This window comes from Coturnix japonica, unplaced genomic scaffold (genome assembly GCF_054131305.1).
Source record: "Coturnix japonica strain WE unplaced genomic scaffold, WE-NBRP24 Scf097, whole genome shotgun sequence".
Classification (NCBI taxonomy): Eukaryota; Metazoa; Chordata; class Aves; order Galliformes; family Phasianidae; genus Coturnix; species Coturnix japonica.
Window position 1 is genome coordinate 345386 of NW_028189000.1, and position 12244 is coordinate 357629.

General features: G+C 51.7%; 1 protein-coding gene across 6 annotated transcripts in view; it reads left to right on the plus strand.

The window, feature by feature from the left end:
• LOC146751343 (RNA-binding protein 10-like) overlaps positions 1-11460 on the plus strand; it is an 81879-nt gene extending 70419 nt beyond the window's left edge. For 3 of the 6 annotated variants that reach the window (XM_085534727.1, XM_085534730.1, XM_085534731.1), the window contains 5 exons: positions 1357-1566; positions 2792-2860; positions 7599-7684; positions 7757-7859; positions 11277-11459. In XM_085534727.1, coding sequence (XP_085390853.1) covers positions 1357-1566; positions 2792-2860; positions 7599-7684; positions 7757-7859; positions 11277-11378 — 570 coding nt within the window. In that variant the 3' untranslated portion in view covers positions 11379-11459. Of the gene's footprint in view, positions 1-1356; positions 1567-2791; positions 2861-7598; positions 7685-7756; positions 7860-11276 lie in introns of all 6 variants that reach the window. The other 3 variants (XM_085534728.1, XM_085534733.1, XM_085534729.1) reach the window with 2 other exon arrangements.
• Positions 11461-12244: the final 784 nt, after the last annotated feature.

A 12244-nucleotide genomic window follows, 5' to 3' on the forward strand; every position in this document is an offset into this window, starting at 1 on the left:
CCCCACCATATCCCCCCATAGACCCCCATAGACCCCCATATCCCCCCATATCCCCCCTATAACCCCCCATAACCCCCCCAAACCCCCCCATATCCCCCCCATAGACCCCCTATAACCCCCCATATCCCCCCATATCCCCCCTATAACCCCCCGTAACCCCCACATAACCCCCCCAAACCTTCCTATATCCCCCCATAGACCCCCATATCCCCCCATAACCCCCCCCAAACCCCACCATATCCCCCTATATCCCCCCATATCCCCCCATATCCCCCCATAACCCCCCATATCCCCCCATAACCCCCCCAAACCCCCCCATATCCCCCCCATAGACCCCCATATCCCCCCATAGACCCACATAACCCCCCCATACCCCCCCATAACTCCCCCCATAGCCCCCTATAGCCTCCCCATAACCCCCCATAGACCCCCATAAACCCCCCCAAACCCCCCATAAACCCCTTATATCCCCCCATATACCCCCATAACCCCCCCCATATCCCCCCATATCCCCCCATAACCCCCCCAAAGCCCCCCATATCCCCCCACAGACCCACATAAACCCCCCCATAGCCCCCTATAGCCCCCCTATAACCCCCCATATCCCCCCATAGTCCCCCATAACCCCCCCATATCCCCCCATATCCCCCCATATCCCCCTATAACCCACCCCATAGCCCCCTATAGTTCCTCTATAACCCCCCATATCCCCCCCATATCCCCCCATAACCCCCCCATATCCCCCCATATCCCCCCATAACCCCCCCATATCCCCCCATAGACCCCCATATCCCCCCATAACCCCCCCCATAGCCCTCAAACCCCCCCATATCCCCCCATAGACCCACATATCCCCCCATAAACCCCCTATATCCCCCCATATCCCCCCATAACCCCCCCATATCCCCCCATATCCCCCCATAACCCCCCCAAACCCCCCCAACCCCCCCCATATCCCCCTATAGCCCCCCATAACCCCCCATATCCCCCCATATCCCCCCTATAGCCCCCCATAACCCCCCCATATCCCCCCCATAGACCCCCATATCCCCCCATATCCCCCCATATCCCCCCTATAGCCCCCCATAACCCCCCCCTTTCTATTTCAGAGTCCCCCCCGGGGTCTGGTGGCTGCCCAACCCCATAACCCCCCCAAAACACCCCATATCCCCCCATAGACCCCCCATATCCCCCCATAACCCCCCACAACCCCCCCCAAACCCACCCATATCCCCCCATAGACCCCCATATCCCCCCATATCCCCCCCAAATCCCCTTATATCCCCCCTATATCCCCCCATATCCCCCCATATCCCCCCTATAACCCCCCATAACCCCCCCCCCTTTCTATTTCAGAGCCCCCCCCGGGGTCTGGTGGCCGCCTACAGCGGGGAGAGCGAAAGCGAAGAGGAAGGGGAGAGGGGGGGGGGGGGTCCCCAAGAGAGACCCGGGGGGGGGGCTGAGCCCCTCACTGACTGGCACAAGTTGGCCTGTCTGCTCTGCAGGAGGCAGTTCCCCAGCAAGGAGGCCTTGCTCAGGCACCAGCAGCTCTCGGGGCTGCATAAGGTGGGGTGTGTGGCCCTTTAAGAGGGGATTTGGGGTCATTCTATGGGGTTTTGGGGTCCCTATGGGTTTGGGGTCCCCCCCTATTGGGGGTTTGGGGTGGTTAAAATGGGGTGTGTGGCCCTTTAAGAGGGGTTTGGGGGCCTCCAATGGGGTGTGTGGCCCTTTAAGAGGGGTTTGGGGGCCTCCAATGGGGTGTGTGGCCCTTTAAGAGGGGTCCCCAATGGGGTGTGTGGCCCTTTAAGAGGGGTTTTGGGGTCCCTATGGGGTTGGGGTCCCCACCTATGGGGAGTTTGGGGTGGTTAAAATGGGGTGTGTGGCCCTTTAAGAGGGGTTTTGGGGGCAAAATAATGGGATGTGTGGCCCTTTAAGAGGGGTTTTGGGGTCCCTATGGGGTTGGGGTCCCCCCCTATGGGGAGTTTGGGGTGGTTAAAATGGGGTGTGTGGCCCTTTAAGAGGGGTCCCCAATGGGGTGTGTGGCCCTTTAAGAGGGTGTATGGGGGGTCTATGGGGGGATATGGGGGGTTATAAGCGGTTTATGGGGGTCTATAGGGGGTTTATGGGGGGATATGGGGGGCTTGGGGGGGATATGGGGGTCTATGGGGGATTATAAGTGGTTTATGGGGGGATATGGGGGGTTCTGGGGGGTCTATAGGGGTCTATGGGGGGTTATAAGGGGTTTATGGGGGTGTATGGGGGGTTATGGGGGGATATGGGGGGGTTATGGGGGTCTATGGGGGGATATGGGGGGGTTATGGGGGTCTATGGGGCCTTATAGGGGGTTTGGGAGGCCTTGCTCAGGCACCAGCAGCTCTCGGGGCTGCATAAGGTGGGGTGTGTGGCCCTTTAAGAGGGGTTTGGGGTGGTTAAAATGGGGTGTGTGGCCCTTTAAGAGGGATTTTGGGGGGAAAATAATGGGGTGTGTGGCCCTTTAAGAGGGGTTTGGGGGTCATTCTATGGGGTTTTGGGGTTCCTATGGGGTTGGGGTCCCCCCCTATGGGGGGGTTTGGGGTGGTTAAAATGGGGTGTGTGGCCCTTTAAGAGGGGTTTGGGGGCAAAATAATGGGGTGTGTGGCCCTTTAAGAGGGGTTTTGTGGTCCCTATGGGGTTTTCAATGGGGTTTTTTAATGGGGTTTTTAATGGGGTTTTCAATGGGGTTTTTTAATGGGGTTTTTAATGGGGTTTTTTAATGGGGTTTTTAATGGGGTTTTTGGGTCCCCCCCCCCAGCAAAACCTGGAGCTGCAGCGGCGCAGCCACGCGGCCCCCCCTGAGGGGGGGGACAGGAGCGACATGGAGGTGGGTAATGGGGTTCTATGGGGTCCTATGGGGTTCTATGGGGTCCTATGGGGTTCTATGGGGTCCTATGGGGGGTTATGGGGTTCTATGGGGTCCTATGGGGTTCTATGGGGTCCTATGGGGGGTTATGGGGTTCTATGGGGTCCTATGGGGTTCTATGGGGTCCTATGGGGGGTTATGGGGTCCTATGGGGTTCTATGGGTCTCTATGGGGTCTCTATGGGTCCCTATGGGTCTCTATGGGTCTCTATGGATCTCTATGGGGTCTATGGGGTCTCTATGGGTCCCTATGGGGTTCTATGGGGTCTATGGGGTCCCTATGGGTCTTTATGGGTCTCTATGGGTCTCTATGGGGTCTCTACGGGGTCTATGGGGTCCCTATGGGTCCATATGGGTCTCTATGGGGTCTATGGGGTCTCTATGGGTCCCTATGGGTCTCTATGGGGTCTATGGGGTCTCTATGGGTCCCTATGGGTCTCTATGGGGTCTATGGGGTCTATGGGGTCCCTATGGGTCCCTATGGGGTCTATGGGGTCTCTATTGATCCCTATGGGGTTCTATGGGGTCTCTATGGGTCCCTATGGGGTCTCTATTGATCCCTATGGGGTTCTATGGGGTCTCTATGGGTCCCTATGGGGTCTCTATGGGGTCTCTATGGGGTCTATGGGGTCTCTATGGGTCCCTATGGGGTCTCTATTGATCCCTATGGGGTCTATGGGGTCTCTATGGGTCTCTATGGGGTCTCTATGGGTCTCTATGGGTCTCTATGGGTCTCTATGGGGTCTCTATGGGTCCCTATGGGTCTCTATGGGGTCTCTATGGGTCTCTATGGGTCCCTATGGGTCTCTATGGGGTCTCTATGGGGTCTCTATGGGTCCCTATGGGTCTCTATGGGTCTCTATGGGGTCTCTATGGGTCTCTATGGGTCTCTATGGGGTCTATGGGTCTCTATGTGTCCCTATGGGTCTCTATGTGTCCCTATGGGTCTCTATGGGTCTCTATGTGTCCCTATGGGTCTCTATGGGGTCTCTATGGGTCTCTATGGGTCTCTATGGGGTCTCTATGGGTCCCTATGGGTCTCTATGGGTCCCTATGGGTCTCTATGTGTCTCTATGGGTCTCTATGGGTCCATATGGGTCTCTATGGGGTCTATGGGGTCTCTATGGGTCCCTATGGGGTCTCTGTGGGTCCCTATGGGTCCCTATGGGGTTCTATGGGGTCCCTATGGGTCTCTATGGGGTCTCTATGGGGTCTCTATTGATCCCTATGGGGTCTATGGGGTCTCTATTGATCCCTATGGGGTCTATGGGGTCTCTATGGGTCTCTATGGGGTCCTATGGGTCCCTATGGGGTCCCTATGGGTCTCTATGGGGTCTATGGGGTCTCTATGGGTCTCTATGGGGTCCCTATGGGTCTCTATGGGGTCTATGGGTCTCTATGGGTCCCTATGGGGTCTCTATGGGTCTTTATGGGTCCCTATGGGGTTCTATGGGCTCTCTATGGGGTATATGGGGTCTCTATGGGGTCTGTGGAGTCTCTATGGGGTTCTATGGGCTCTCTATGGGGTCTCTGTGGGTCCCTATGGGTCCCTATGGGTCTTTATGGGTCTCTATGGGTCTCTATGGGGTCTCTACGGGGTCTATGGGGTCCCTATGGGTCCATATGGGTCTCTATGGGGTCTATGGGGTCTCTATGGGTCCCTATGGGTCTCTATGGGGTCTATGGGGTCTCTATGGGTCCCTATGGGTCTCTATGGGGTCTATGGGGTCTATGGGGTCCCTATGGGTCCCTATGGGGTCTATGGGGTCTCTATTGATCCCTATGGGGTTCTATGGGGTCTCTATGGGTCCCTATGGGGTCTCTATTGATCCCTATGGGGTTCTATGGGGTCTCTATGGGTCCCTATGGGGTCTCTATGGGGTCTCTATGGGGTCTATGGGGTCTCTATGGGTCCCTATGGGGTCTCTATTGATCCCTATGGGGTCTATGGGGTCTCTATGGGTCTCTATGGGGTCTCTATGGGTCTCTATGGGTCTCTATGGGTCTCTATGGGTCTCTATGGGTCCCTATGGGTCCCTATGTGTCCCTATGGGTCCCTATGGGGTCTATGGGGTCTCTATGGGTCCCTATGGGTCTCTATGGGGTCTCTATGGGTCTCTATGGGTCCCTATGGGTCTCTATGGGGTCTCTATGGGGTCTCTATGGGTCCCTATGGGTCTCTATGGGTCTCTATGGGGTCTCTATGGGTCTCTATGGGTCTCTATGGGGTCTATGGGTCTCTATGTGTCCCTATGGGTCTCTATGTGTCCCTATGGGTCTCTATGGGTCTCTATGTGTCCCTATGGGTCTCTATGGGGTCTCTATGGGTCTCTATGGGTCTCTATGGGGTCTCTATGGGTCCCTATGGGTCTCTATGGGTCCCTATGGGTCTCTATGTGTCTCTATGGGTCTCTATGGGTCCATATGGGTCTCTATGGGGTCTATGGGGTCTCTATGGGTCCCTATGGGGTCTCTGTGGGTCCCTATGGGTCCCTATGGGGTTCTATGGGGTCCCTATGGGTCTCTATGGGGTCTCTATGGGGTCTCTATTGATCCCTATGGGGTCTATGGGGTCTCTATTGATCCCTATGGGGTCTATGGGGTCTCTATGGGTCTCTATGGGGTCCTATGGGTCCCTATGGGGTCCCTATGGGTCTCTATGGGGTCTATGGGGTCTCTATGGGTCTCTATGGGGTCCCTATGGGTCTCTATGGGGTCTATGGGTCTCTATGGGTCCCTATGGGGTCTCTATGGGTCTTTATGGGTCCCTATGGGGTTCTATGGGCTCTCTATGGGGTATATGGGGTCTCTATGGGGTCTGTGGAGTCTCTATGGGGTTCTATGGGCTCTCTATGGGGTCTCTGTGGGTCCCTATGGGTCCCTATGGGTCCCTATGGGTCTCTATGGGGTCTGTGGGGTCACTATGGTTCTCTATGTGTCCCTATGGGTCTTTATGGGTCTCTATGTGTCCCTATAGGTCCTTATGGGGTCTATGGGGTCTCTAAGGGTCCCTATGGGTCTTTATGGGTCCCTGTGGGTCTCTATGGGGTCTCTACGGGGTCTATGGGGTCCCTATGGGTCCATATGGGTCTCTATGGGGTCTATGGGGTCTCTATGGGTCCCTATGGGGTCTATGGGGTCTCTATGGGTCCTTATGGGGTCTCTATTGATCCCTATGGGGTCTATGGGGTCTCTATGGGGTCTCTATGGGTCTCTATGGGTCCCTATGGGTCTCTATGGGTCTCTATGGGGTCTATGGGGTCCCTATGGGTCTCTATGGGGTCTGTGGGGTCTCTATGGGTCTCTATGGGTCCCTATGGGTCTCTATGGGTCTCTATGGGTCCCTATGTGTCCCTATGTGTCCCTATGTGTCCCTATGGGTCTCTATGGGTTCTCTATGGGGACTATGGGGTCTCTATGGGTTCTCTATGGGGTCTATGGGGTCCCTATGGGTCCCTATGGGTCCCTATGGGTCTCTATGGGGTCTCTATGGGTCTCTATGGGTCCCTATGGGTCTCTATGGGTCTCTATGGGTCTCTATGGGTCTCTATGGGTCCCTATGGGGTCTCTATGGGGTCTATGGGTCTCTATGGGGTCTCTATGGGTCTCTATGGGGTCTCTATGGGTCTCTATGGGGTCTCTATGGGTCTCTATGGGATCTATAGGGTCTCTATGGGTCTCTATGGGTCTCTATGGGTCTCTATGGGTCTCTATGGGGTTCTATGGGGTCTCTATGGGTCCCTATGGGTCCCTATGGGTCCCTATGGGTCTCTATGGGTCTCTATTGATCCCTATGGGGTTCTATGGGGTCTCTATGGGTATCTATGGGTTCTCTATGGGTCCCTATGGGTCCCTATGGGGTCCCTATGGGTCTCTATTGATCCCTATGGGGTCTATGGGGTCTCTATTGATCCCTATGGGGTCTATGGGGTCTCTATTGATCCCTATGGGGTCTATGGGGTCTCTATTGATCCCTATGGGGTCTATGGGGTCTCAATTGATCCCTATGGGGTCTATGGGGTCTCTATTGATCCCTATGGGGTCTATGGGGTCTCTATTGATCCCTATGGGGTCTCTATGGGTCCCTATGGGTCTCTATGGGTCTCTATGGGTCTCTATGGGTCCCTATGGGTCCCTATGGGTCTCTATGGGTCCCTATGGGGTCTATGGGTCTCTATGGGTCTCTATGGGTCTCTATGGGGTCTATGGGGTCCCTATGGGTCTCTATGGGGTCTATGGGGTCTCTATGGGTCTCTATGGGGTCTCTATTGATCCCTATGGGGTCTATGGGGTCTCTATTGATCCCTATGGGGTCTATGGGGTCTCTATTGATCCCTATGGGGTCTATGGGGTCTCTATTGATCCCTATGGGGTCTATGGGTTCTCTATTGATCCCTATGGGGTCTATGGGGTCTCTATTGATCCCTATGGGGTCTATGGGGTCTCTATTGATCCCTATGGGGTCTCTATGGGTCCCTATGGGTCTCTATGGGTCTCTATGGGTCTCTATGGGTCCCTATGGGTCCCTATGGGTCTCTATGGGTCCCTATGGGGTCTATGGGTCTCTATGGGTCTCTATGGGTCTCTATGGGGTCTATGGGGTCCCTATGGGTCTCTATGGGGTCTATGGGGTCTCTATGGGTCTCTATGGGGTCTCTATTGATCCCTATGGGGTCTATGGGGTCTCTATGGGGTCTCAGTTGAAATATAGGGACCGAGCCGCCGAACGCCGTGAGAAACTGGGGCTGTTGGATCCAATGGAACCGAAACGGAGGAGAACCAACAGGTGGGGGGGTTAATTAACGCTAATTATGCTAATTAATGCTAATTGGCTAATGAATATTCGTTAACTAATTAGCATGATTTATGAGCATAGCGAGGTTGAAGCTCCGCCCCCTCCCGGCAGTCGATTGGGATCAATGGGGTGGAAGGAAACGGGGCCGGCAAGGAGGAGGATGGAGGTATATGGGGTTATATAGGGGATATATGGGGTTATATGGGGTTATATGGGGTTATATGGGGTTATATGGGGTTATATAGGGTTATATAGGGGATATATGGGGTTATATGGGGTTATATGGGGTTATATGGGGTTATATGGGGGTATATGGGGTTATATGGGGTTATATGGGGTTATATGGGGTTATATGGGGGTATATGGGGTTATATAGGGGATATATGGGGTTATATAGGGGATATATGGGGTTATATGGGGTTATATGGGGTTATATGGGGTTATATAGGGTTATATAGGGGATATATGGGGTTATATGGGGTTATATGGGGTTATATGGGGTTATATGGGGGTATATGGGGTTATATAGGGGTATATGGGGTTATATGGGGTTATATGGGGGTATATGGGGTTATATGGGGTTATATGGGGTTATATAGGGTTATATGGGGTTATATGGGGTTATATAGGGTTATATGGGGTTATATGGGGTTATATGGGGTTATATGGGGTTATATGGGGTTATATAGGGGATATATGGGGTTATATGGGGTTATATGGGGTTATATGGGGTTATATAGGGTTATATGGGGTTATATGGGGGTATATGGGGTTATATGGGGTTATATGGGGTTATATAGGGTTATATGGGGTTATATGGGGTTATATAGGGGATATATGGGGTTATATAGGGGATATATGGGGTTATATGGGGTTGTATGGGGTTATATAGGGTTATATAGGGGATATATAGGGTTATATGGGGTTATATGGGGTTATATGGGGTTATATGGGGTTATATGGGGGATATATGGGGTTATATGGGGTTATATGGGGTTATATGGGGTTATATAGGGGATATATGGGGTTATATGGGGTTATATAGGGGATATATGGGGTTATATGGGGTTATATGGGGTGGTATGGGGTTATATAGGGTTATATAGGGGATATATAGGGTTATATGGGGTTATATGGGGTTATATGGGATATATGGGGTTATATGGGGTTATATAGGGGATATATGGGGATATATGGGGTTATATGGGGTTATATAGGGGATATATGGGGTTATATAGGGATATATGGGGTTATATGGGGTTATATGGGGTTATATAGGGTTATATGGGGTTATATGGGGTTATATAGGGGATATATGGGGTTATATGGGGTTATATGGGGTTATATGGGGTTATATGGGGTTATATGGGGTTATATGGGGCTATATGGGGTTATATGGGGTTATATGGGGTTATATAGGGGATATATGGGGTTATATGGGGTTATATGGGGTGGTATGGGGTTATATAGGGTTATATAGGGGATATATAGGGTTATATGGGGTTATATGGGGTTATATGGGATATATGGGGTTATATGGGGTTATATAGGGGATATATGGGGATATATGGGGATATATGGGGTTATATGGGGTTATATAGGGGATATATGGGGTTATATAGGGATATATGGGGTTATATGGGGTTATATGGGGTTATATAGGGTTATATGGGGTTATATGGGGTTATATAGGGGATATATGGGGTTATATGGGGTTATATGGGGTTATATGGGGTTATATGGGGATATATGGGGTTATATGGGGTTATATGGGGTTATATAGGGTTATATGGGGTTATATGGGGTTATATGGGGTTATATGGGGTTATATAGGGGATATATGGGGTTATATGGGGTTATATGGGGTTATATGGGGTTATATGGGGTTATATAGGGTTATATGGGGTTATATGGGGTTATATGGGGGTTATATGGGGTTATATGGGGTTATATGGGGTTATATAGGGGATATATGGGGTTATATGGGGTTATATGGGGTTATATGGGGTTATATGGGGTTATATGGGGTTATATAGGGTTATATGGGGTTATATGGGGTTATATAGGGTTATATGGGGTTATATGGGGTTATATAGGGTTATATGGGGTTATATGGGGTTCTATGGGGTTATATGGGGTTATATAGGGGATATATGGGGTTATATGGGGTTATATAGGGGATATATGGGGTTATATGGGGTTATATGGGGTTATATGGGGTTATATGGGGTTATATAGGGGATATATGGGGTTATATGGGGTTATATGGGGGTATATAGGGTTATATGGGGTTATATGGGGTTATATAGGGGATATATGGGGTTATATGGGGTTATATGGGGTTATATAGGGGATATATGGGGTTATATGGGGTTATATGGGGTTATATGGGGTTATAGGGGTTATATAGGGGATATATGGGGTTATATGGGGTTATATGGGGTTATATAGGGGATATATGGGGTTATATGGGGTTATATGGGGTTATATAGGGGATATATGGGGATATATGGGGTTATATGGGGTTATATGGGTATATGGGGGATATGTAATTATGGGGATATATGGGGATATATGGGGTTATATGGGGTTATATGGGGTTATATGGGGTTATATGGGGTTATATAGGGGATATATGGGGATATATGGGGTTATATGGGGTTATATGGGGTTATATGGGGTTATTAGGGGATATATGGGGTTATATAGGGGATATATGGGGTTATATAGGGGATATATGGGGTTATATGGGGTTATATAGGGGATATATGGGGTTATATATGGGGATATATGGGGTTATATGGGGTTATATAGGGGATATATGGGGTTATATGGGGTTATATAGGGGATATATGGGGTTATATGGGGTTATATAGGGGATATATGGGGTTATATGGGGTTATATAGGGGATATATGGGGTTATATGGGGATATATGGGGTTTATATGGGGTTATATGGGGTTATATGGGGTTATATGGGGATATATGGGGTGATATGGGGTTATATGGGGTTATATGGGGTTATATAGGGGATATATGGGGTTATATGGGGTTATATGGGGTTATATGGGGTTATATAGGGGATATATGGGGTTATATGGGGTTATATAGGGGATATATGGGGTTATATGGGGTTATATGGGGTTATATGGGGTTATATAGGGGATATATGGGGTTATATGGGGTTATATAGGGGATATATGGGGTTATATGGGGTTATATAGGGGATATATGGGGTTATATGGGGTTATATGGGGGATATATGGGGTTATATGGGGTTATATGGGGTTATATGGGGTTTATATAGGGGATATTTGGGGTTATATGGGGTTATATGAGGTTATATAGGGGATATATGGGATATATGGGGTTATATAGGGGATATATGGGGTTATATGGGGTTATATAGGGATATATGGGGTTATATGGGGTTATATGGGGTTATATGGGCTCTATGGGGTCCCTATGGGCTCTATGGGCTCTATGGGGTCCCTATGGGCTCTATGGGTCCCTATGGGCTCTATGGGGTCTATGGGGTCCCTATGGGCTCTATGGGGTCTCTATTGCTCTCTGTTCCCCACAGGCCGCAGTTCGACCCCGAGCTGGGGGGGGGGTCCCGCTTCAGCGAGGGACCCTGAGGAGCACAAAGACCCCCCCTCAAATTAAAGACCCCCCCCCAAATTAAAGACCCCCCCCCAAATCCAGGACCCCCCCCCCAACATCTTCTGGACCCCCCCCATATTTTGGACCCCCCCCACACATTGAGGACCCCCCCCCATATTGGAGACCCCCCCCCCATATCAAAGACCCCCCCCCAAACCCCTTCTGGACCCCCCCCCATATTGGGGACCCCCCCCCATATTGGAGGACCCCTCCCCATATTGGAGACCCCCCCCCCCCCATATCAAAGACCCCCCCCCCAAACCCCTTCTGGACCCCCCCCATATTGGGGACCCCCCCACACATTGAGGACCCCCCCCATATTTGAGGACCCCCCCCCATATCAAAGACCCCCCCCCAAACCTCTTCTGGACCCCCCCCATATTGGAGACCCCCCTCTTTTCAGCCCCCCCCCCCCCCCCCCAAACCCCTTCTGGACCCCCCCATATTGGGGACGCCCCCACACATTGAGGACCCCCCCCATATCAAAGACCCTCCCCCATATTGGAGACCCCTCCCCATATCAAAGACCCCCCCCCCAAACCCCTTCTGGACCCCCCCCATATTGGGGACCCCCCCCCCACATTGAGGACCCTCCCCCATATTGGAGACCCCCCCCTTTTCAGCCCCCCCCCATATCAAAGACCCCCCCCCCCAAACCCCTTCTGGACCCCCCCCATATTGGGGACCCCCCCCACATTGAGGACCCCCTTAAAGCCCTTCTGGACCCCCCCCCAAATTGAGGACCCCCCCCATATTGGAGACCCCCCCCTTTTCAGCCCCCCCCATATCAAAGACCCCCCCCCCAAACCCCTTCTGGACCCCCCCCCCATATTGGGGACCCCCCCCCATATTGGAGGACCCCCCCCATATTTGAAACCCCCCCCCCCT